Source organism: Ictalurus furcatus, chromosome 29 (assembly GCF_023375685.1).
Source record: "Ictalurus furcatus strain D&B chromosome 29, Billie_1.0, whole genome shotgun sequence".
In the NCBI taxonomy this organism is placed as follows: Eukaryota; Metazoa; Chordata; class Actinopteri; order Siluriformes; family Ictaluridae; genus Ictalurus; species Ictalurus furcatus.
Window position 1 is genome coordinate 5251257 of NC_071283.1, and position 26952 is coordinate 5278208.

Consider the following 26952-nt stretch of genomic DNA (forward strand, 5'->3'; position numbering starts at 1 on the left):
ACAAATGTCTGCATTTTGTATAAAGATTCGTTTCCAGCCTAATGACCACAAAACAATAAAAGAGACTGCAGATGAGCTGAAAATCTTTGAAGGAATTAAGCACCCAAACCTGGTCCGTTACTTTGGAGTTGAGCTACATCGGGTAAGGCGATTTTGACTTTTAAATCGCTTCTCCATTTTCCAGTCGCTTCATTTAGCTGTAGTATTTCCTCTACAGTAGTTCTTTCCTTCAATCATGTTCTACCATGGTCTTCCTTCTTTTTCCCTTATCTCTCAGGAAGAGATGTATATCTTTATGGAATATTGTGATGAAGGGACCCTGGAGGAGGTCTCCAGACTGGGACTCCAGGAGCACGTTATCCGATTGTACTGCAAGCAGATCACTACTGCCATCAATGTGCTACATGAACATGGCATTGTGCATCGTGACATTAAAGGTCTGTTGTCCCTGATGTCTACACCATGTCACTGATAGGAACTTGCTGCAGAAATTGCTTCACACTAATGCTTTGTCTAATCGTTGCCATTCTAGGAGCCAACATTTTCCTCACATCATCTGGCCTGATAAAGCTGGGAGACTTTGGCTGCTCGGTCAAGCTAAAAAATAATGCTCATACTATGCCAGGAGAGGTGAACAGCACACTGGGTACTGCAGGTGAGGCCGTAGTCGCTGGATTGAAACACCAGAGTCATTGTCTCGTCTTGATCTTGCAAAAAATTGCTAGCAAAAAGTAGCACAGTGTTTACAACCTACAGTCATAACTAGTGCTATTCATACATCAATTTATTTATTTATGTTTAAAAATCTCTTTCATTTCGATTTCTCTCTCTCCCCCTCCTAGCATACATGGCTCCTGAAGTCATCACAAGGGCAAAGGGTGAAGGTCATGGACGTGCAGCTGATATCTGGAGTCTTGGCTGTGTTCTCATTGAGATGGTCACTGGAAAGGTACCTTCCTTCTTATTACTGTTCTAGTTAATGAGTAGATAACTGCAGATGATTAAAACCATTTATAAACTAAACTATGTAAATCAGTCAGTGACTACATTTACATGGACAGCAGTAATCTAATTATTGACCTTACTCTGATTAAGATAATGATATTAAGGTGTTTACATGAGTCACTTTTAGAATACTCCCGTCATGTTCCCGTTTTACATGTTTTAGAACATAATCAGATTAACAGCCCGCGTCGTTACGTCGCCACGCCGTCCGACATTCCTCCAGAATTTCACATATCAACATACAGTTCGTCTTCGTTATGGTACCGTATACAGTTTTGGGTGCCTTTATTAATTTTTTTTATGAACGCTTTAAGTGCAGTTAATTATTTGTCATGCTATACGTGCTAATAGACGACTGCTTGAAGCGGTGGGTGTGTCCCAAATCACGTAGTTACCGTCTATATAGTAGCCGAGATGCATGTATTTTTCCCCACTACAGGCCTATAGTAGGAAAGTATGCGATTTGGGACACAACCGAACTCTCTTGTTTGCCGTAAAACTGCCGTGTGTGACCGTGTCCTGTTGCAAAATGCGGTGAAAACTCCCACACGACGTTCATAATGTGATTAAGGTGTTTACATGTCACTACTACACGTCCATAATGCGACTAAAACAGGAGTACTCCACCTGTCTTAATTAGATTATTGCTTACTTTGATTATGACCTTAATTAGATTAAGGTAAGTAAAAATTGCTGTTTACATGGTAGTTTCTTAATTAGAATATGGTCTTAATCGGATTAAGAGTGGATTATTGTTGTCCATGTAAACACAGCTACGTTTGCAATAACTGGTCCTGCTGTACTGAAATGTTTGTAGTTCATGGAGTAACTGAGCTCACAAAAGGTTTTATCCCTGGAACAATTAGTTCACATTGATAAAGGTTGGCGATCCCTGCTCCACTCAACTACTAATTGAGAGATGATTAGGAAATGGAAATGTAACATTTGTGTTGTCAGTTCAAGTCGGTTGTATTAAATTCTATTTATTTGAACAACATAGAAAGTCACACACACTGACTCTGCTAGCCTTTTCTTGAGATTTGAGTGTAGATTCAAGCCTGTTTTAACAAGCGTGTATTTAACAATGATTACATTTGAATGCAAAACATTGATGGCTTTTGTAATTTATTTTATTTGTATAATTTATTGCTTATTGGTAATTTAATTTATTGGCCCAGACAATCCTGTGCATAAATCCCCTTCTGAGCCAGTGCATTCCATTTTCAGCTTTATTTTTAGTCACTAGGTCTTTTATATTTGCATAATGAAAACTGTGTAAATATACAGTCCTGAATATACTGAAATGGCGAGTCCAATTCTTTTGCTTTTGCTGTACACTGAAGACATCTGGGTTTGAGGTCAAAAGATGAACGAGACAATAATTCAGAATTTCAGGTTTCATTCCCTGATGATTACATCTAGATGTAACTCGGAACGTCCTACCTTTTGTTCAAACCCATCCATTTTTCAAGTGATCAAAAATATTGGAACCTGTGACTGACAGGTGTTTCTTGTTGCCCAGCTGTGCCCCGTTAGATTGATTGTCTAAACAATTAATAGCTCTGGCTGTCTACTCTTGGTTTTTCCATGACAACAAATGCAGTCTTCACAAGCGAAGCCCAGGCTCAAACCAACACGAAGACTACAGAGCTGTCTATGGGAGAAAAGAAATTCAGAAGTCTACAGAAACATTCTGTCTGACAGTTTACAGAGAAATGCATCCAATCTAATTGCGAATAATTTCATCATGCAAAGAATGATCCAAAACACACTGGTAACACAACAACAGAGGGGGGCGGGGTTTAGACTGGCCAAGTCAATGCATTTCACTTCCTGAAGATGAGACTGAAGGGAGAAACCCCCAAAATAAACATTAACTGAAAGAAGCTGTGGTACATGCTTGGAAAAGAATCACAAAAGAAGAATGCAACAATTTGATGTCAGTTGGTTGCGAACTTGATGCAGTTATTGCAAGCAAGGGATATATAACTAAATATGAAGTGTTATTTACTTTCATTTACATTAAGACTATCCGTTCCTTTACTTTTACTCACCTAAAAATTGGGTGATTTGCCACTAAAGGTGCCATGTTCTAAGTTGTTTAACACATCTAGATGTAAATGTCATGTAAATGAAAGCTGAAATTCTGATCCATCATCTCATATTCATCTTTTAATCTCAAACCCAAATGTATTTAGAGTATTGCAAAAACAAAAGAATTGCCCTTGCCGTTCCAATACTTTCAGAAGCGAACGAAAGTAATTCAGTACCTAATTTGTGGATTTGTGTATACTCGCCACTTATAAACCAGGTCTGTAGAATCTGATACATGCTCAATTAAATTAAGTAGAGTTGAAATTAAGTAGAGAATCTTTTGAGTGTGTGAAAGTGAGCGTCTTTCAGACCTAAATGTGTAAATGTAAGGTGATTTCCTACTTACAGCTTTATGGAATTAAATCGGAGTAAGGAAAACCTGAGTAAATTTCTAATGCTTTTAAAAAAAAAGTGTAAATGTGATTATTTTTTTAATTAGGTTAAAATATTCTAGCAATAAAAAAAATTGACTTAATAAAAATCAAGTTGTTGGAAATTCTGGATAAAGAACAAGTAGAAGAAAAAAATTTAAGGAGTGAAAAATTGAGCAATTTAGAGGAAACATCTAGGATACTCAGAAAGGGCAAACGAGCCATGCTTTAATCAAGCTTGATCCTGACCGATCTCACACACCTGTAAGAGGTATGAGGCGGGGCTTTGTTTCTTAGTCTTACTTTGCCTGGTGCTGGGTGGAAGAGTACCACAGTGAGATTTGCTCAGGGTGTGTCTCAGTCAGCTCGCTCGTTCAGTAGTCAGCGCACTGATCAGGGAGTCGGCCATTTTAATGGCTCAATCACAAAATCCTCCCGGTGCACTGGAACATTCTCTCATTAAAAAAAATCCCACAATGCAGTGCAAAAACCAGGGAGCATCGATTCTCACTATGTTCCCTTACTGGAAATTACGTTATGTTTTCTGAAGCCTCTCAGCTTGAAAAAAAAAACTCAGCCAACTTCCGTCTACAAACGTAAGTAGTTTGTTATCGGTGTTGTAGCTCTCTCAAATGATTACATACATTATCAATTTTTTAAACGTTATTTGACGTTCTATATACAGGTTTATTTTTTTAATCCGCTAGCTAGGCTACGATTCTACTCGAAGTACCATGACAGAAACACGTGTCATTAAGTTAACAAATTTATGACATGTAAAACGTAAATATTTTTACATTTTTAATTTATGGTAAGGTTTTACAAAGCGAGTACGTAATCATGTCGCCAGAAACTGAGTTATCAGTGTCCCAATGCGTAGTGAGCCAGGGTCCTTACATTTATTCATTTAACAGACGCTTTTATCCAAAGCGACTTACTAATGAGAAAATACAAGCAAAGCGATAGATCAAGCAGAGAACAATACAAGTAGTGCTGCCATACAAGATCCATTAATTGAGTTTCAGAAGAAGCAAAGTGCGCAGAGTAGAGGTGTAAGAGCCAGAGTAATTTTTTTATTTTTATTTTTTATTTTTTTTATAGGTTGGTTAGGCGTTCACGGAAGAGGTGGGTCTTTAGCTGGTTTTTTTGAAGATGGTGAGAGATTCTGCGGTCTGGATTGAGGTTGGAAGTTCATTCCACCACTGAGGAACAGTTAGTTTGAAGGTTCTTGAAAGGGACCTTGAGCCACGCTAGGGAGTACTAAGCGTCGGTCGTTAATCGATCGCAGATTGCGTGAGGGAACGTAAACCTTAAGGAGAGAGTTGAGGTAGGAGAGTGCTGTTCCAGACAAGGTCTTGTAGGTGAGCATCAAGGCCTTGAATTTGATGCGGGCGGCTACAGGAAGCCAGTGGAGGGGGATGAAGAGGGGTGTGACGTGGGTTCTCTTGGGCTGGTTGAAGACGAGGCGTGCTGCTGCATTCTGAATCATCTGAAGGGGTTTGATGGAGCTGGCCGGGAGGCCCGAGAGTAGCGCGATGCAGTAGTCCAGTTTTGAGATGACAAGAGCCTGGACTAATATCTGTGTAGCTTGTTCGGTGAGATAGGGTCTGATTTTGCTGATGTTGTACAGGATGAACCTACAGGACCGTGCAGTTGAGATGTGGTCTGTAAAGGTCAAGCTGTCATCGAGAATCACCCCAAGGTTCCTGGCTGTCCTGGTTGGCTTGAGTGTGGTTGAGCCGAGCTGTACAGTGATACCAGTACCCCGACTCGTGCACAGTATACTCATTCACTACCTAGGGAGCTGATCGAGACATACCCATAGTTTTAAGTTGCTTGTGCTACTGTTTCTTGATACAAAATCTAATTAAATGACAGTGTAATTGGTTTAGTTAGCTGAATTTTCTACTGCTTGAATTTTTTTCTTAAAAAAAAAGAGAGAGAAAAAATCTGAATTTTCAACAGTGAATTTTTTTTAACATGAATTTTAATAACATTAATTTTTAAAAAGACTTTTCAAGAACATCACATACACTTTTTAAATTTAACATTTACGCACACACAGCCCATTTACATAATTATAATCATGATCCTTGATCTTTATGGAATTTTAATCATTGTAAATCTCATTATGTATTTATATTGTAAAATTGACCAGAGACTTTATTACCCTTCTCTTTTTTGCATTGACTAATATGCCTCAGCTGAGGCATAATTAATAATTAATAATAACCTTGCAATAACATCTTTTTGTACTCCCCCCTTCTCCTTATATAGAGACCTTGGCATGAGTATGAGCACAATTTTCAGATCATGTATAAGGTAGGCATGGGACATAAGCCACCCATTCCAGAGAAACTGAGCACAGAGGGGAAAGACTTCCTGGCCCACTGTCTAGAGAGTGAGCCCAAATGCCGTTCGACTGCCAGCGTGTTGCTGGATCATCCATTCGTCAAGGTCTGAATCTCATGCACACACAATTCCCTTATAATAGTGCTAAAATTGCCTTGGCATTATTTGTGCTTCCCAGGAATGTTCCATGTAGCAGCATATGTCAAACTGGGGGCTGCATAAAAATCCCAGAAGCTGTGTTAGAAATTCATTTTATTAAAAAATATTTGTTTAAAAATAGAAGCAGGTAGAAAACGTTATTAAAATTACATATTTGCCAACCAGTCACGAATGATGGCCAACTTTTGACCACTTAGTGAGCTGTAATGTCATCAGAACAGCACCCCGTCTCTTGTCCATACTGGCCAGCAAAAGCAGTGGAGGGATGGGGTACACAGTAACACTTATTTAAAAAAAAAAAACACACACAAAAAAACGCCTTTCCAGATTTAAAAAAGGTTGCAAACTACTGCAATGTAGGCATTGAGAGAACTACTCATCTGTAGACATACGTCTAGGACAGTAGTTTTGGCTAGTAACCTAACAGAATTTTATCACTGTATCCACTGCCAAATGAGCCATATCATATCTAAGTAATCTGGTTACCCATTTTGTGCCCAGATATCATGGAAAAGTTTGGGGTTTTTTCTGTAAAAAAAAAAAAATTTAAAAAAAGCTTATGGAAATCAAAAATCCAGTATCTTGAAATATTAGAAGAAAGAATTTATAATACAGAAATGTTGACTTGAGAAGATCTCTAATCAGCTAATTATATCAAAACACCTGCAAAGGTTTCCTGAGCCTTTAATCTCTCAGTCTGGTTCAGTACACAACCACAAACATGGGGAAGATGAAAGTAAATGCTGCATTTCATTTGGAAATCAAGGTCCCAGAGTCTGGAGGAAGAGTGGAGAGGAACAGAATCCCAGTTGCTTGAAGTCCAGTGTGAAGTTTCCACAGTCAGTGATGATTTGGGTTGCCATGTCATCTGCTGGTGTTGGTCCACTGTGTTTTCTCAAGTCGAGAGTCGATGCAGCGTCTACCAGGAGATTTTAGAGCACTTCATGCTTCCATCTGCTGACGAGCTTTATGGAGATGTTGATTTCCTTTTCCAGCAGGACTTGGCACCTGCCCACAGTGCCAAAACTACTAGTAACTGGTTTGTGACCATGGTGTTACTGTGCTTGATTGTCCAGCCGACTCGCCTGACCTGAACCCCATAGAGAATCTATGAGAGACACCAGACCCAACAATACAGACAAGCTGAAGGCCGCTATCAAAGCAACCTGGGCTTCCAGAACAAACACCTCAGCAGTGCCACAGGCTGATCGCCTCCATGCCACGCCGCATTGATGCAGTAATTTATACAAAAGGATTAAAACCCCGACTGAGTATCGAGTGCATAAATTAACATACTTTTCAGAAGGTAGACATTTCTGTATTATAAATTCTTTATTCTAATATTTTGAGATACTGGATTTTTGATTTCCATGAGCTGTAATCAAGATTAAAACAAAAAAGGCCTGAAATATTTTACTTTGCTTAATGAATCTAGAATATATGAAAGTTCCACTTTTTTCATTAAATTACAGGGAAAAAATTTACTTTTCCACGATATTCTAATTTTTTGAGATGCACCTGTAGGGGAGGTTGGAAATGGTGCATACCATTGTTTGGAAAAACAGTCATCAAATAATTGTCCTCAAACTTCTGTCTGACTAGAATTGCTCTTCTATTGGAGAATAGTGATAATCTGCTAAATGCTTTTCTCTTTCCAAATGTCTATCTGTCTGGGAAATTTAGCATTTGATATAACCATTTTATTATACAGTTAAATTAGCTTTCTTGTCACTGATAGATAGCTCTGCATACAATTCTTAGCCCTGATTTCATAAATTGTACAACTTCCAAAAGCCAAATTCCAAGCGGCTTTCTATTTCCTTCCTGTGTTTGCTCACTCCATATGGCATAATGTAATGGTGCTGTACACCTCGCACCACATGCCTGAAACAACACGATTTGAAATGAAGTCACATAGAATGTGACTTCTTGAATTACTGTTGTATGTTCGTGTTGTCTGATAACATTTGAACACAAACATTCTCTCTTCACTGTGATTGAAATATTTGGCTTTATTTGGGTTGTGCTCAATCTGTCACCGTGTGAGAGAGACGTGACCATTCGCACAAAGAAAAAGAAAACCAGTTTGTCATGCTGGGCTTAATCACCTCACAACCTGCATCAATCAGCGTATATTCCTGAGTTTGGATTAGCACCTATATTATGCTGTGCCACACTATCTAGTAGAAAAGTGTTACAAGTCTTTTTGGCTGTAAAATATTTTTTATAAAATAATGTGCTTTTATTTTGACACATCTCACAATATATTTAGTCATTTAAGCATACAGTTATTTATTAAATGGGTATTTTATCTGTCTTTGTTTTTCTGCTTCTTTTTAATTATAGGTCTGCACAGATGAAGAATGATGCAGCGGTGGCCCTGCACTCTCTTTATGTTTACAAATGCTTGCACTACTCTATGTATGTTATTCTTAAGGAACTGTGGTACAAGGAACTTAAGGAACAAGTAACAAAGATATAAATCTCTGGATAGCTCAGTGATTGGTGGAGGTACTAAAGGGCCAGTTGGTTGTGTTAAGTTGATTGTAGGAGGTAGCTGTGGCACATTGTACATAATGTAAGAATAAGGTTAAGGTTTATTTTTTGTATAAATCATATTGTAAAGCCACTTGTGTCTCAATGGAGACAGCAGATTTTGATTAGTAAGCACCATGGTCTACAGTTTGGGGAAAAAGATTAGAAGGCACTTTTCATGTTCCTACTCAAAGCACAAATAATAAATGTGATCCTCTGAGTAGGAGAGAGCTGGAGAAAATCGCTGCTTGGGGATTTATTTGTCCCTTATGCAAAAGAAGCTTAAATTAGTCAAGGGAGTTTTTTTTTAATGTCACTTTTAAATATTGTATTTTGTGTTTAATTCTCCAAGGACAATTGTTAAATTTTAAATTGTGCTGTAATGGTCCTCCTTTCCCAATGGCCAGTGGTATGCCTTTAATATTTGGGTGCAGGAGTGTACTCGGCTGAAGAGAAAACATTTTACTTCCTCTCTAAAGCATCAACATGTCAACTCACTCCACAACTGCCTTATCATAAGATCTGGAGAGAAAATGTTTCACTTTTAACCCAATGTTTGCGATCTGAACAAGTTAAATGTACAGACAAAATTTCTCAAGGAAATAGTCATATGATAATTGTATGCCTAAAACCTGTGCATCAATATTTCTGGTCCTCTGTTATTCCTACAGTGTTTGCAATGTAAAGAGCAATTAATTAATAAACAGGTCAGTTTTTAATTAATGGTGTACTGCATCTTTGTCAAAAATGAAAGTCGCCTTTTCAAAACTGCTTGGGAGCATTAGTGCACACATTCATTTCAGTGTTTCATTGGTTCTTTTTTTTTTTCCTCCAAATTATTTCATGCAGTTTTCCAGTTTGAGGATTCACACTCCCTTAACATGAACAGGTGCCAGTGTCTTGGTCCAGTTGGGTGTTACCCTCTTGCTTTGTTGAAAACTGCTCGTGGTTGCTCTTGATCCCTGCCGTACAAGCTGCTGATGTTTTTGTAGTTCTGCTGTCCTTGTTGGTGACTTTGCTGCCTTGGGCATTGTTATTCAGCTGGCCCTCTTTGTTTCCATAGCTTGAGCCCTTGTTAATCTCTGTCTGGCCGATCATCCAGCGAACACCAAGCGAGGCTGAAAAAGAAGGTTTGATTATGGATGTTACAAAAATATGTATTCATAAGTATCTCAATTTTACGTGAAAATGGAAAACACAAAAGCTTAATTGACCAAATTTGGATTGGAATAAACGCTGATTCATTTGTTAGCTGTTGGCACTCACTCAACTCTGTCACAGTCAGATTTATTCCAGATGCAATAATTTCATGAACAGTAACATGCTGCTGTTGTATCTTCGATATCCACTGATGCACATGCTACTGTGCTTAAAGGCCCACACCCATTTTTCATTATGTAATGATGCTTACACTTCTAGTAAGATACATAACCCTTGCCAATTATTTACATAAAAAGGTGACTTCTTGTTGAGTAGAAAATAGACATAGGACCTTTAATGCAGTATTGATTCATGCAGCATTAGGGATCAGTATTTCAAGTGACATGCATGGAATTGCAATTCAGAGAATGGGAGATATACTTACTCCAAAAACCATTTCATCACCTTCCGAATGAAACATGAGGATTTTTTAATTCAGTGTAAAGTTGAGTTGCATAAACAATCGTTACAGTAGCTCTACAATATTTAATCCAATTAACGTTGAGCTTTTGATATTGATCTCACTTCAAGTACTCTATTCAGCATATCTGTTTTAGTTTTAAAAACAAGACCCCCAGTACCTGCAAAGCACAGGACAACTGTAGTACAAACGGTGAAAGCTGACCCCGAGTGGAACAACTGCAGGAGTAGTAGACAGAGGGGAAAGAGTAGAAGACAGATCCAAAACAGCCAGTTGAGCAAGGCCCAGGGGCGGCGGGGCGGGCTCAGTGTGGGGCCAGGGAAACGACCAGTCACACTGTACTTTTCCTGCAACTCATCCTGTGGCACAACAGGCAAAAACACTCATTCAACTGTATGTGGAACAAATCAAACTCATTATGTATTTCAAAGTTGTAGTTCCACTGTACCTTCCTACTAAGGAAAGATGGGTTTCTCTCACCTTTTCCTGGTAAAGTTTGTGGAGCCAGATGGCACATTCAGACTCATTTTCTGGGATTGAGTCCAGTGGAATCCGCCTGAATCAAAACACACAACCATCCAAATTGCCTTCTCTTAATCAAAACATGGCAGACAGCAGGTTGACACAGAATGTGAGATTTGTTCTATGTACTATAGCCTTAAAAGGAATTTAGAAAATAAAACCAAAACACAAACTTCTTAACCAACTTAAACTACGATTTTAAAATTAGGCTTATGAATGGGACATCATGACAGTGTCTTACGGGTGATTACATCGCATTTTGGCAGGGTTAATCTACTCAGATAGCCAATCAGCTAATAAATGACACTTCATACAAATTGAGTGTTCGAAGTCGTGGTGGGAAATTCGGGAAACAGATTAAGAATTCACACACAGCAGCATTCAGTACACATTTTCTGCCTTGCAGTGGATATCATAGGAATACCCCTGTTTCAATCACGCTGCAACGACTGAAATAGAATCCACTTACCAACCAAAATGCATTTTGATTGATGCAATTTGCACCAGTCCTTTTTAAAGAAAATGTCCCCAGTCTAATCAGTATTCTGTATTTCAATGTATTTCTCTGCACACCTGAGACAGTGTAAAGTGAAATTACATTTTAATATTTCTTTGATATCTAATAGAATACTCTTACTCTTTCTCTCTCTCTCTCTATAAAAAAAAAAATGGTCTATTTAAAATGTTTTTAAAATATAAGCATTATGAGAATGTTCCCCAACCCATGGCATTAGTGCATCTAATGCTAATTTTCACTTCATGTATGGGTTTTGTTTTATTATCAGTGAAAGGTCAAGTGTACATGAATGATACTATATAGATAATGTGTTTATTTAACTGTCAATAATACAGTAGGGCAAACGTTCATATAATTGCTCTGGAGAACAATGAGCGCACTGTAATGTGAATGTGTTTGTAGCGAGTGAGCAAAGAACTAAACCTACTGAAAGGCAGAAAGATCCCATAATTACATCAAAGAAATCCGTCTTTCTTACCTCACATATAAATCAGCATGGTACTTTTTCCCATTTAGGATTCCTAGTAAGCTTGGTGTTTGGTTGTTTCTGAAATTAAGTGTAGAATCGTACACAGCAGTAACTACAGAGGAGACACAAATTGAATCAGGAAAAGCTAGTCCATACTGTAGGTTCCTCGTTTCGGTATAGGAGACTGACACACATTTTAAAACAATAAATGAAGGATTATCTGAGTAATCAGAGTTTCATGATTCAGGCAATTTGCTGTAAGTTTCTCACCTTTTCCCCTTAGGTGTTGAACAGTAACACAGAAACCCTTGGTGCGAGGCAAGAGATGGTACTTGAGTTTAGGAAGTCCTTTTCTCTCTGCCACTTCCATACTAATCTTGTGTTTCTTCTGAGTGAAACGAGTGCCCTCACAGTATAGAAGGAACTAAGCAAACATAATCAGAGCCTCAGCTAGAACATACAATGTTTGTCAGTGTAAGTAAATTATGTGTCTTTTGCTCACATTACTTTTCAACATGAAAATCAAATTTAAAGTCAAAAAAGGTCTGATTTCTGCTACAGTAATAAAAAAAAAATACAAAGGCAGCTGATGTTTGTCTTAATGCATAAAACCCTGCATGTTACAAACTTAAACTCCTTATGGCTTTTTATTGTTCGTTTTTCCCCTATGGGTTTACTTTTTTTTTACTGAACGTGGTGTGCAGAACCTGGAATACAATGCTTCAGCATTTACTTTCCCATAAAACTCCTAACACTTCAAGTTAAATATAAATTCTTCTATAAACAGAGCAACAATCTTCAGCTATTGTACAATCTCGGCCTTTGAATTTGCACGGTCCTAAGTAACAAGCGTCATTCCTGTACTTTTTGTCGGAAGTGGGTAAATGTCTAGAAAATTATTTGTACTTAACAATTGTTATTGTTAGCAACAATTTGAAAGTGCATTCAACTTTCTTGGCTTGAATTAAATGATTAGCATCAACTCAAATCTGTAGAAGCATAACTCAAAGCAAATTATTATTAGACAACCTTTACCCAGAAGTTCTCTGGATAATCCTTAAGGCGTTGAAGGCTCTGCACCACTGTTTTTTGATCTTCTTCCCATTTCCTCTTACAGAAGACAATCTCCAGAAAGTACCACATCCAGCCAATTACAGGCACATATGCAAGTTCTTTCTTGGCCAGCACCTTTGAGCTCTGTATATGAAAAAGTTTTACCTATTAGTATTTAAATTAATACTATTGTTCATACTTCTATAAACAGGAGCACAACAGTCATTCATATGCATACACACTATTCATAAAATATGGTGTTGCAACCATTTCAGTTGTTCTATCCCATTTTACATTATGGATTTTTTTTTTAGGCAAGACACTACAGTTAGAAACACCAATTTTTGGCTAAACCCAACATGCCTTCCTTAAACTAGAGTCATAAAATTATCAAAAAGAAACAGAAAAATATAAATTTCACCGTTTTTATCCCATCACAACCACCAAATTGTCTGAAACTTAAGCCCTATCCATACAGGATTAAATTTAAATGGGATCCTGGAGTAATTTCCCATCTTCAGGCGAACAATCCTCTGTGATTTTATTTCCGTGTGGATCCGGCCATGTCCGTCCTCCTCTGGATCCCTACTCAGATTGGATAAGTTAATCAGGGGGACATTTGTTTTTTGTTGTTTGGTTTTTTTTAAAAAAAAATATCTCATTGATCAAACTCTTGCATGCAGACAGCAATAAAATTAAGTATGGGTCTCTGCAGGACAGAGTAATTGGCATGTCAAATTGGTATTCCAATTGGCCAAGAGCACTGTCGGTTGCACATGTCGGTTATGTGTCTTGAAAAAAGTGGTTGCCAACAAGAGGCTAAATGGGACTACAGAGGTTGTCAGGGACATTAAGCGTCGTCACGGCGAACAGGAAAACTAATCCACTTACAGCCTCGTTGTGTTCATACTTGTGCTCTTGCGAGAGAACTATTCCAACTCAAACTTGTAGATTTATCAATTTATAGTATTTTCCAATTGTAGTGTTTTTTTCTTTTTTTCAAATTGTCGTGCTATAAATGCGATCGGAAACTTAGCGGTGGTGATGTGGAAGTCATGCGACCATGGTGTAGTTCATTTAAAACCTAACTTTAGTGTTTTAGTTCTGGCGTTTGTATTTAACCTTGAAAATTCATAAAAAAAGTTGTGTTAATTTATGAAGAGTATCTTGATGAACAAAATGTAAGAATCAAACTTTTGCTTGAGTTTATTTTCTGCAAGAATCCAAAAGCCAATGGAAAAATCCTATTGGCTTTTTGTTGAGGGAGCCAGGGTGATACTAACTTCCGGGCTGGCCTACAAAAATCCGTCATCCCTGCAGCACTGCAATTTAACTAATGTGTAACCGCCAGCGCTCTCTGCGAATTGAAATAGCCTTCTGACACACCCCCTTAGCTTTCGGCATGACCATAACTTTCGACACACCCATTAATCGGACCTGCAGAGACCCCGTCTCAATAAAATTGCCACAGGAGGAGTGAGTTTCCAGTAGGTTCTATTTTCTTCGAACCTGGATGTTTAACAATAATCATAAAGTATGACAAGCATCCATTTTTTTCATTTCACGAGTCGTTTTAGTCCCATCCTGATGCACATGTCTGTGCATTTCTACATGGGAAAAAAAAAGGTGTTTGACTGCTGCTGCTTGCAGTATTTGGGTATTTAGTCTCATAGCTTGTATACTTGATAAACAATATGTGATTATCGTTTTGATGCATTTTCAAATTGGTGCTGGAACGTTGCTTCACCCCAAAATTAAATAAGAGCCAGCATCTCTTCTCTACTACTTCAGTGCCTCTCCGACTGCTGAAAGGCACGTGATCACATGACCACGTGACGCAAACATCTGGGTTCATAGAAAATACAACCTGCTAAAAAAACTCACTCGTCCTGTGGTAATTTTATTGCTGTCCGGATGCGAGAGTTTGACCACTGAGGAGACGTTTTTTTTTTTTTTAAATTACAAGTCCCCCTGATTAATTAATCCAATCCCAGAACAAAACACAACAACAACAAAAAAACCTTTTCTTCTTGATAACCTGTTCTTCACGGAATACTTAAATCAGCACTTTATTTAAAAAAAAAATAATAATAAAATCTTGTGTTGTACTCTCAGTCCGTGACTTAGTGAACCAATATCAGGATGTATTTATGACCAGTTAGTGAAAGAAAAAAAACATTTAAGACCACAGATAAGTTAAAATGCTGGATGTTTCTTACCCCTAACACACCAAATCTTTCGCAGAAGGTCCAACCACACAGAAAATCAATCTCAAAGTTATGGTTGAGGACAACAATTGCATCTTCTTTGCCATAGAAGGGGTAGGATGCAGGATCAGTGTACAGTGTACATTCTGTACCAGACCACCATTCCAGTAGTGCCACCATCTCTGAGCAAAAACAAGAGTGGAAAATGGAAAGTTACCCTGTAAAGTTATCATTCAAATGCAACTGTGGGCCAACAGAAACACTGCCATTATGCAAACACAATGATAAGAAGAAACTGTAATTCAATATCATAATGCACACTTTAATAATATAATGTGTATATTTGCATACATATTTTCTTATGGTAGCATAATATAACAGTGTGACGCAAACACAGAGAGAGAGAGAGAGAGAGATAAGACCTCTAATAATGTGTCTGCCAACTAAGTATCTGTTACATTCGTTGCTAATGATGCCTTACACCAGAGGTAAACAAACTGTGGGGCATGAAGGAATTGCAGGGATGGAAAATCTAAATAGAAATATTTATATTGACCGTTTCGGACCTGGCAACCTTAACACATTTTGCGTAGGAACTTGACATTTTAAACAACAGAATGCAAAAATATGCCAAAAGAGCAGACTAATTTCTCCTCCTAAGAAAAATGACAGATGAGCCAAACGATATAAATCCACAGTGACTGGCAACAGGTGTTTTAAACTCTCCAACTGAACGATGAGCTGATGCAGCGCCCTCGTTCCTGTCACAGTAAATGGAGATTTATTTTGGTCATCAATGTTAAATAAAGTCTATCAGTGTGTCTGACTTAATCAGTTAACTATATTTATTAGTTATGCCACCGGAATATGTTGGCCAAATCGGCATCAAATCTTTTGATGGTAATGATGATGATCAGGAGTCTTTATTGGTCACATATACATTACAGCACAGTGAAATAAGTTTTTTTCTTCGCATATCCCAGCATGTTAGGAAGTTAGGGTCAGAGCGCATGGTCAACCATGATACAGCACCCCTGGAGCAGAGATGGCCCAACAGTGGCAACACTAGGGCTTGAAACCCCGACCTTCCGATCAGTAACCCAGAGCCTTAACCATCAAGCCACCACTAATGATTGGACAGTGACTTAAAACGCTGTTTGTTTGCATGATTTCAGGAGGGACATTAGCTATCTGAAAAATTATTATAACCCATCAAAACATATACTGCTATGTTTCTTACTGTTCATTGCATTTCCCACTCCCTTCTGGTTTTGTTTTATTGAATTTTATTGTCCAGTTATTAATAGGCAGTAATTTAACAATATTTTTTTTGTTTTTCGGGAAGGGGGCGGGGGGTGCAAGTGGGGCTCATTGGGAAAAGTTTGACAACGTCTTACACAGAAATGTATAAATGTCGAGCAGGCAACATTTATGAAGTGTCCAGCAGAAGAAAACACATTAAAGATACCAAACAATTTCCTTTTCCGTTTTGGTCTGTATTGTTGATATGCCAAAGTGTCTGAAAACAACCAAGGAAGTTGCCCAAGTGAAAACAATACATTTCAGAGCACAATATTTTTAGAGTGTTTTGGCCCATCATTTAACTCATCCGGCTCCTATGTTAAGCATCATTACATTTAGGTGCCATGCACATGAACTAGAAATACAACATTTATCCTACTGCATCCCATAATTTAAACCCGAGATCAGTGGCTTTGAACCCATCCTGCAACACATTCACACTTTTTACAGTCACGTTAAATTAGGTCGTTTTCTGTAAAACTAGCAAAAACACACCTCTAAATACTGAGCAGAAGATCTCCATATTTAGGAGGTACAGTATTAGAGGTGGGTTTGTTAGGGGAAGGTCTGGGTGCCTTAGGCAGAGACAACAAACCTCCAACTCCAGCATGAGAACCCACACAGCGCAGTAAATGGGTGGGCGCTCGATGGCATGGTCACACAGCCAACACTAACCCATGGGAGCAAGTCTGATCTACTCAGAAACACACCTACTGAGAATCCTGTTGAAAGAGCTCTGGTTATAGATGGCTCTATTGTATAACACATGAAATTAGTTAGGCCTTTTAGGGCACCGGTAGCTGTAGTTAGCTATATACCAGAAGCCAGCGTGCCAGACATTGAGGTAAGCTTAAAATCATAGACAAGCGCAAGTTTTTCCAACATAGTTATTGTAGGGGCTAATGATACATTCCATAGTCAGTTAGAGGTTACTATTAGTAATATTAGTAAGTATGTAAATTAATAAAGGTGATGTCCAATACTGCAAGATGTTCTGGCCCCATTCAAATATATATCGTGGCTTTGTTGAACTGTTGGATGTCCAGGTGCTGTACCAAAAACAATGTAGGCTTTGTAGATAATTGGAGTACATTTTAGGGCAAGTCTGGCCTTTTAGTGCAGGAATGTATCCCTTTCATTCCAGAAGGTGCTGCTTGCATTTCTTGCAGCATCGCTCATAGTTTTAGAAAAGGTCTAGTTAATCTGACAATCCAGACCCAGCCGGGCTACAGACAAATAGCCCAAACCAACCATCTGCTGGTTGCCTTTAGTAACCACTCAGGTCTCTCTTCCTCAAGCTAAACATAGACAGAAAATGTAGAAATTATCAGAATGTTTTTTTCTAACAATCTAATTAACATAATATTAAACCATACCTTATGTATAGCTAGGACTGCTAAATACAGGTCAACAGTGGTGTAAAGCATTTGAGTAAATGTACTTCCTTACTGTACTAAAAGTTCAAAGTAGCCAAAAAGATACTCAAGTATCAATGACATTAACAACTTTTATTCTCTACTCGACTACAGTTTTGACTAAATAAATGTACTCTTTTACTCCACTATATTTCAATTGACAACGACCTTTACTTGTTACATTTCCCATTGCACCCTAACTTTCTGCAGTAGCTTGTTTCTGCTGCGGAAGAGGCGATATTGCCATCTACAGAGTATTGTGCGTGTTGCACTTTCGTGCCAAACGAGGCAACTCCACGCAAACGCGAGTGCATTAGCAGCTAGTTGCCAAATCGCAGGTGTTTCATATCAGTTGAGGACATGGCTGCAGCCGGTGACGAGGCCGAATCCAGCACGTCCGCTGCTAGCACTGACAACCATCCATGGCCTTATTTTAAAGGAATGCTTTCATTTGTTGGTGTACAAAAACAGGCTTACAGCGGTATACCGGTTTCACAGCATACCACGGTATGAAAATGGATAGTTATCATACCATGTACATTTGTTTATCTTACGGTATTGAAAAAGAAGAAGAAGAAAAAAAAAAAGCAACCGGCCCAAGAATCTCACCTGCGCATGCACATCTCCTCCTCGACTAGGTAGTGGATATGCATTGAGTGGCAACGATGTGTGGATCTGTGCTACTGTGCTACTTATCTGTGCTAAGTAAGTACTAATGTTTTATGGCTCAATTCAATCTGCCATTGCATCGCAGTGTAAATTTATAAACATACAAATGTGATATTCATATTTCAGGGTTTGCATCATAACATTAAAAAAATCTGTTATAAATGATTAAGAGAATTTTAATATCAAATTGTTTCCAAAAACAAATGCTATTAGTCCTGATCGATAATCATTTTAGTTGGAATAACCAGGATAATCAATTGAAATATAAATCTATATTCCAAAATTGTCTTAATAACTCCTAAGATATCAGTTTCTCGTCTGTTTAATGAAAAAGACCACATGTATTTTTTTTTTATGCGTGTTACAGCTCCTCGTGTGGAACCCTGCCGCCCCAAGGGTTAATTGAATTTTTTTTCCACAAGAAATCACTTGTTGGAAACCTGGTTACCGAGGACACATTTTATTATAGATGCCAACTTGACAAACACACCGCAAATATGGCTTAAGTGATATTTGAAAGCTTTTGGATCAGGTTATGCCATGAGCCATTGTAGAATATGATATAGGGTAAACGATTCCAAAAACGATAACTTTGCATTTATAAATGGACTACACTTTCAAAAGTCCCCAGTGACAGTTCCTCCTACGTGGTACTCTGCTGCACTGGAAACGTGTGTATGCGCATAAGTGCAGATGACCACCAGTGTAGGACCATGGTGGAGAGCAAAAAGAAAAAAATGCTAATGTACATTGAAAAACATACATTAGATCAGTTATCAGCATTTTGACCAATTAAGTTCCATGTTTAGTGTAAAACATATCAAGCAGCAGTAGCTTAGCTTTTTACATGTTGTACATGTAAGAGTAGCTTTAATAGAGGTTACGTAATTTTACATGAGTAAATATGTAAAAGACAGAAATGCTTTACATTTGGTTCTGCTTTTCCACCACAGTTTCCTGTCTGAATATCAACTGGTTCATAGGGGAGAGCTGGTATATTTGTAATTTTTTTTTTTGGTTCGAGTTAAATTACAGGCTTCATACATCCCATGTAACATCATGCACATGTCTGCTTCTTAGATCATGTGCCACTTTACCGATATCATAAGCAACTATTGCACAATTTCACTGAAAGCAAAAGGAGTCCTGTGTTTCAGTGCCATTTTGCTGCACTGGCAAAGCAGCACAATTGCAACATCAGTCAAACACCCCTGCAAACATCTCTTCTTCCCATGAAAACGTGATAATGGGGAAAGCATCAGCTGTTCGTACTTACGGCTGGAGATACAGTATGCCAGTCTACAGTTGACCTTGCGAGCCAGCTGTTTGTTAATACCCCACAATGGCAGTGTGCAGAGCTGCAAGAAGTTGACTATGAGCCCACTGACTAGAAACACATAACAGATGATGAGATGACAAACGAACTGCATCTTCAACAGCCCAAAGAGTCCCATAGTTAATAGTGTAGAGCACTGAACGTCTTCGTCTGCCTCTGCAAATAAAAGGAGATAAAGAGAAAAATGCTAGATGACTCTGGATACACTGTTCAGTCCTCTACAGTTGCAATCAAAATTATTCAACCACCAGTGCAAATCAGGTTTATTGTCAAAATGTACAGACTTTCAGCTGTTTGCAATGAACAAATCAAACAAAAACAATTGAAACAGTTCAACACAAGCAATGCTTCAAGTGGTTTCCCCACATTCAACTGAAAATCCAACTTTTAATGACTTCTCCAGTCTCAATTATTCAATCCCCTGAATAAAATCCTTCGGAACTAATCAAAGGCACTAGTTGCAACAGGTGTGCTTGAGCTGGAACACATGAAATACCTGAACTGGCTAGGGGCAGAAAATGTATGAAATACCTGGACGAGGCAGAAAAAGGAAGCAATCAACGGCTGCGACCAGATTTCTGAGATGGCAGGTTGTGAAAAAGACTTGCGTGAGTGCAAAAGACCTGCAGCAAGACTTGTTGGCAACAGGCACTGAGGTTTCAGTGAGCACAGTAAGGTGCGTACTAAACGCAGAAGGTTTCCATGCCAGAACTCCAAGACGTACACCACTACTGACCCAAAAACACAAGAAGAATCGGCTCAAAATCATATAAATAAGCCAAGAAGATTTGGGATTCTGTTCTGTGAAGCGATGAAACAAAACTGGAACTTTTCAGCACAATGGATCAGCGGTATGTCTGGATGAAGAAGAATGAACACACTGTCCACAGTCAAGCATGGTGGTGGCTCGGTGATGCTCTGGGGCTGCTTTGCATCCTCTGGCACTGGAAACCTGCAGCGTGTGGAAGGCAAGATGGATTCATTGAAGTGTCAGGACATCCTAGGAGAAAACCTCATGCAGTCTGTGAGGAAGCAGAAGCTTGGGCGTCATTGGACCTTCCAACAGGACAATGATCCCAACCATACCTCAGATTGACTTGACTTGAACCCCATGGAAAATCTCTGGTGGGATTTAAAGGTGGTGGTGGTTACAGCACGCAAACCCAAAAATATTACTGAACTGGAGGCCATTGCTCATGAAGAATAGGTTAAGATTCCTCAGGAATGCTGCCAGAAGCTCTGCATCTTGTTTGCAGCAGGTCATAACAGCAAAAGGTGCTCTACTAAGTACTAAAGATGCTTGCCATGAAGGGGCTGAATAATTTTGAGACTGGAGAAATCATTATAAGTTTCATTTTCAGTTGAATTTGGGGAAACCACTTGAAGCATTCATTATGTTTTATTTATATTAATATTCATTACTATTTCAATTGCTTTTGTTTGATTTTGTTCATTGCAAATAGCTGAAAGTCTGTAAAATCTGACAATAAACCTGATTTGTAATGGGGGTTGAACAATTTTGATTGCAACCATAAATAAATAAATAAATAAATAAATACATACATAAATAAATAATACACATACAGATAACTCTAGAATTAAAGACACCATTCAGGAAAATTGGCAAATATATTATGAAATATGTATAAAATATACATACATACAATGATTCAAATATTGTTATATTGGAGAAAGACTATGCATTTCCTCAAGCAAAAATAAATCTCATAAGAAATGCATAAGACAGGGCCACAATAAAGAGGCTTCAAAAAGTCTGGATATTTTTACATTTTCTCAGTACGAGGATGAATTCTGCCCTCACATACAGTGAAGAGGATGGTGAGGGAGGTAAAAGAAATCACAGGTGCACAGTTGATTCTTAAGGTTATCAAACTTAAAAATCAACTGTTAGATACCACCTCTATAACAACAAGCTTTGGAGTGGTCTGAGTTGGGTAGTCCGCATGCACAAACCTGACAACAGTTGCTACTTGTCACAGGAAAAGGATGCATACATTCATGCATTTTTGTTAAATGTTATTTCATCAACAGACTAACATTGTTTGTGCCTCAGTTTGCTGGATCAGGATAATTGATTCTTTTATCTTCAGTAATCTCTTTATCCTTTGTCAAGGTCACAGTGGGTCTACAGCCTGTCCCAGGAACACTGGGCACAAGGCAGAAAAATACAATCCGAATGCGGATGCATTTAGCACAGCCTGTCCACCGATCTGCATTTTTATAGACAGTGGGAGAAAACCAGAGAACCCAGAGGAAACCCATGCGAACAAAAGGAGGAAATATGAAACTTCACACAGACAGTAACCTGCGTTTAGGATTAAACCAGGGACCCTGGAGCTGTGAGGTGGCAACACTGCCTGCTGTATCACTGTGCTGCACTGGATCAGTATCAGATTCAGATCATCATTTTTCTGATTCTATCCATTATCAATTTTTTTGGTGAATGTGTAGGAAATTGATCATTTTTTTTGCCTCTTTATGCAAGATGCAAGTTACCCAAGACATTATTTCTGTGTTTACAATTATTACAGTGGAAATATATAGCATTGGCAGATAGTAAATCTAAAAAAGTTGCATCAAAATTAAAAATCGTTACACGGACGATGCATAATTGTCACGGGATTACACCATGTACAACCCCTGGCAAAAATTATGACATCACCACACTTAGAGGATGTTCACCCAGCTGTTTTATTATCATAGCAAATAAAGAATTCACAGATTTAGACAAATAGTTTTGTGTTAGCTGAACATGCTGGCTTCGTCAAACATACCTCAAACTAATTAAATTTAATTATTTTAATTAATGGCATTTTTTCCCACACATAGATCAAGTAGAGGAAAAAAATATGTAATCAACAACAACAACAAAAAATCACAAATAATACTTTATTGCTCCTTTATTTTGACGGGCTGAATTCTTTCAGGCGTGGACTTCACTAATGAAAAACAATATTCTCCATCAAGCTGGTTCCAACTTTCTCGAATAGCGGTTGATAGATCAGCTTTGAAGGATGGAGCCTTGTCATGGACCAATTTGTTTTTAAAGTTTTCAATCGGATTGAGATCTGGACTGTTTTCTGGTCCTGTCATCGAGTTGATCTGCCTTTCCTGAAGAAAAGCTTTAACACTTTTTGCTCTGTGATAAGATGCATTATCATCCTGAAAAATGACCTCATCACCACCAAACCTATTTTCTATCGATGGAATGAGAAAAGTGTCCAAAATTTAAATATACACCTGTGCATTGACTGTTGAGGGCTCCCCTGGTCCTTTCCCTGACATGCAACCCCATATCATAAACGAGTGGAAATCTGATTTTTTTTCAGGCAGTCGTCTTTATATGTTTCATTAGAACGGCACCAGACAAAAGTTCCAGCATCGTCTCCTCGGCCAACACAGATTCATGATTCATCACTGAATATCACTTTCATCCAACCATCCACACTCCATGATTTCTTCTCTTTAGCCCACTGTAACCTTGCTTTCTTCTGTTTAAGTGTTAGTACTGGTTTACATTCGGCTCTTCTATACGTAAATCTCATTTCATTCAGCCGATTTCTTACTGTTCCGTCACAAACATTGACTCCTGTTTCCGCCCATTTGTTTTTCATTTGTTTTGTTCCGCATTATCTATTTCCAATTTGAGTTTTCTATCATTCAGGAAGACATTTGCCATCTTCCTCTTATGTTTTCCTTTTATAACCTTCCCATTTTGTTTATACATTTTAGACACAAATGACTGGGAACAACCGACACCTTTTGCCACACTCCGTGTCGGATTTACCTTCTTGAATGACTTTTATAATCCTTTCCATTGTTTCAATTGACAACTCATGATGGGGCCAGGTTTCCTTCGAAAAACTCCCGGTTAAGTTCTGTAAGCGCTCTCTTTTACCTGCAGAATAATTTGCATTTTTAGACTTGTGCCAGTATTTGTTTTAGAAATGCAAATGTTGAGGCGATTCCATCAGCCCACCCCCCAACTTGATCTGGGGAAAAAAAACACCATTAATTAAAACTATTTAATTAGTTTGAGGCATGTTTCACAAAGCAAGAATTTTCAGCTATTAAACAAAAAATGGTTGTGTGTCATATCGGTTATTTGTTTATTTGCTACAAAGTAAAAAAAAAAACAAACAAACCAGGGCACATCCTCAAAGTGTGCTGATTCCACAATTTTATTCCAGGGGTTGTGGGGATACTAGAGATACTAGATACACTACTTATGGAGATACTAGAGATCCTGATCCTTTCTGCTCTCCGGACCTGCCTGATCCGTTTCGGATGTCCTACCTCTGGACAGCGCTCTCATCGACTCCAATTCCAGCTTGCTGGGACTACGGTTGCTTCTAAGGCCAAACAGACTTCATATAAATCCATAATGAACTTTTTCACACTATCTGTTGTTACCCAGATGAGGACGGGTTCCCTTCAGAGTCTGGTTCCTCTCAAGGTTTCTTCCTCATATCATCTTAGGGAGTTTTTCCTCGCCACCGTCGCCACTCAGTGGCTTGCTCAGTTGGGATAAATTCGCACTTTTAATATCTGTATACCGTGTTCATATTTCTGTAAAGCTGCTTTGAGACAATGTCTCCTGTAAAAAGTGCTATACAAGTAAAACTGAATTGAATTTGTATCAGTTTATCAGTGTTAATAAGTGTTTATCAGTCACTTTGATCTCTGGCTCAACTGTCAAGGAAGTACTCACCCAACATATACTGTCTCAATAAGCATTTTATGACTTAAACCCTCTCCCTTTTAGACAGAAAGTCCAATTGCACAGAAATGTCACAACACCAAACTTTCTGTAACTGTCAACCTCTCTTAAAGGAAACTGCCGTCATTCAGGGCGGGGGGGGACAAACAGAAAAGAAACAGGATATTCCACAACACTAAATAGTGCGAGGTTATCTTTTATACAAGTAAATAAAGAAAAAAAAGACATTTTAAAAACCATTAAACAAACATTTGAATGTATATTTGAAGGACGTTTCGGCTTGAACATACCTCTGTGTTCGCGCTGTGGTAGAAGAAGTAACGAATCACTGACAGCAGCGTTTCTGGGATTACTGAATCGGAAACGCAGGAGGTTTCTACTGCACACACGAGCAAAAGCGTTTAGTTTCACACTAATACAGAGTATACACAATAAATCCCAAGTGTCAGATATCTGTGTTTAGCTGTGCTTCTGTATCAGTTCCCTCACAGCGGACTAAATGTGAGTGAAAGAAGCATGATGAATGTAATCCGAGGCCACACCCTAGATCTAAAAACTACTAGGCCCGGGCGTTCCCTTAAAGGTGTATGAACCGACTGGGATAAAGTTGGTGTGATGTTGGAGGTTCGATATTCGCGGATATGCGGAAATTAAGGGACCGTCTCTAAAGTTACATACGACATTGTTAAACACGCTTCTAACTTCAGTAGCATTTGATGGGAGTGACTTACAGTCATATAACCAACTGTAAAGTGTTCATGTAGGTGTCAGCTATAATGCACACCTCTTAGATTTTTGATATTTAATAAATAAACTATTAAATCATATATATAAAAATTGGCCATGTATTTTATTACTGCATGGGCTCATACACAAAATATACCATCATTTAAAGCTCAATAGCATTTGAAGGGAATGACTTACAGTCACACATCCAACTGGAAAGTGCTCATCTAAATGTCAGGTATGATGAACACCTTTTAGATTTTTGATATTTAACAAAATAAACTATTAAATCACATGTAAACTTGATATGAATTTCACTACCGAATGGGCCCATACACAAATTATACCATAGTTTAAAGCTCAATAGCATTTGATGGGAATGACTTACAGTCATATAACCAACTGTAAAGTGTTCGACTAGGTGTCAGGTATGACGCACACGTTTTAAATTTCTGATATTTCACCCTACAATGCATGAACCAAAAAAAACTTCATGAATGCATATAGCGGGTCAAAATGACCCGTACAGGATTGAATGGTTTTCTTCCAAAAAAATAGACGTCCTATTATTGAAATTATATATATATATATATATATATATATATATATATATATATATATATATATATATGTGTATATATATATATATATACATACATACATATATATATGTATATATATATATATATATACACATATACATACATATATATACATATATATATATATACATATATATATATATATATACATATACATATATATACACATATATATACATATACATATATATACATATATATATATATATATATATATATATATATATATATACACACACATACATATGTGTGTGTGTGTGTGTGTGTGTGTGTGTGTATACACATACATGTATGTATGTATATATATATATATACATACACATATACATACATACATACATACATACATATATATGTGTGTGTGTGTGCTGTGCAATACACAGAAATTACACTTGTAATTAACACAAAACAAGTAACAGAAATTAAACTTGTGTGTATATACATACATAGCGCTTCACACAGCGCTTCACCTTTTCCACATTTTGTTATGTTACAGCCTTATTCCAAAATGGATTAAATTCATTATTTTCCTCAAAATTCTACAAACAATACCCCATAATGACAACGTGAAAGAAGTTTGTTTGAAATCTTTGCAAAATTATTAAAAATAAAAAACAAAAAAAGCACATGTACATAAGTATTCACAGCCTTTGCCATGACACTCAAAATTGAGCTCAGGTGCATCCTGTTTCCACTGATCATCCTTGAGATGTTTCTACAACTTGATTGGAGTCCACCTGTGGTAAATTCAGTTGATTGGACATGATTTGGAAAGGCACACACCTGTCTATATAAGGTCCCACAGTTAACAATGCATGTCAGAGCACAAACCAAGCCATGAAGTCCAAGGAACTGTCTGTAGACCTCCGAGACAGGATTGTATCAAGGCACAGATCTGGGGAAGGGTACAGAAACATTTCTGCAGCATTGAAGGTCCCAATGAGCACAGTGGCCTCCATCATCCGTAAATGGAAGAAGGTTGGAACCACCAGGACTCTTCCTAGAGCTGGCTGCTCAGCCAAACTGAGGGATCGGGGAGAAAGGCCTTAGACAGGGAGGTGACCAAAAACCAGATGGTCACTCTGACAGAGCTCCAGCGTGTCTCTGTGGAGAGAGGAGAACCTTCCAGAAGAACAACCATCTATGCAGCACTACACCAATCAGGCCTGTATGGTTGATGTCTTTGTACTCCTCACCTGGTTGCCGCCACACACGCTTGACACCATCTGAACAAAATAAGTTTATCTTGGTCTCAT

General features: G+C 38.1%; 2 protein-coding genes across 12 annotated transcripts in view; one reads left to right on the plus strand and one right to left on the minus strand.

Moving 5' to 3' along the window:
- The window catches only part of map3k4 (mitogen-activated protein kinase kinase kinase 4), a 73904-nt gene extending 65444 nt beyond the window's left edge, over window positions 1–8460 (plus strand). For all 8 annotated transcript variants that reach the window (XM_053619690.1, XM_053619693.1, XM_053619692.1 and 5 more), the window contains 6 exons: window positions 26–142; window positions 278–437; window positions 533–655; window positions 843–949; window positions 5748–5927; window positions 8328–8460. In XM_053619690.1, the coding sequence (XP_053475665.1) occupies window positions 26–142; window positions 278–437; window positions 533–655; window positions 843–949; window positions 5748–5927; window positions 8328–8348 (708 nt within the window). In that variant the 3' untranslated portion in view covers window positions 8349–8460. The remainder of the gene's footprint in view (window positions 1–25; window positions 143–277; window positions 438–532; window positions 656–842; window positions 950–5747; window positions 5928–8327) is intronic.
- Window positions 8461–9352: 892 nt separating this feature from the next.
- agpat4 (1-acylglycerol-3-phosphate O-acyltransferase 4 (lysophosphatidic acid acyltransferase, delta)) lies at window positions 9353–25044 on the minus strand. Of its 4 annotated transcripts, none has more exons than XM_053619698.1 (10): window positions 24659–25044; window positions 23436–23546; window positions 19568–19783; window positions 14918–15087; window positions 12675–12842; window positions 11916–12069; window positions 11655–11757; window positions 10618–10693; window positions 10298–10496; window positions 9353–9634 (listed from the first exon to the last, which is right to left on the minus strand). In XM_053619698.1, exons 2-10 carry the CDS (start codon window positions 23464–23466, stop codon window positions 9393–9395), a joined length of 1359 nt encoding a protein of 452 aa, XP_053475673.1. In that variant the 5' UTR covers window positions 23467–23546; window positions 24659–25044; the 3' UTR covers window positions 9353–9392. The 4 variants fall into 4 exon arrangements, with proteins under 4 accessions (XP_053475673.1, XP_053475674.1, XP_053475675.1 ...); XM_053619699.1 differs by having other exon boundaries at window positions 12681–12842; window positions 24659–25040; XM_053619700.1 differs by lacking the exon at window positions 23436–23546.
- Between the last annotated feature and the right edge of the window lie 1908 nt (window positions 25045–26952).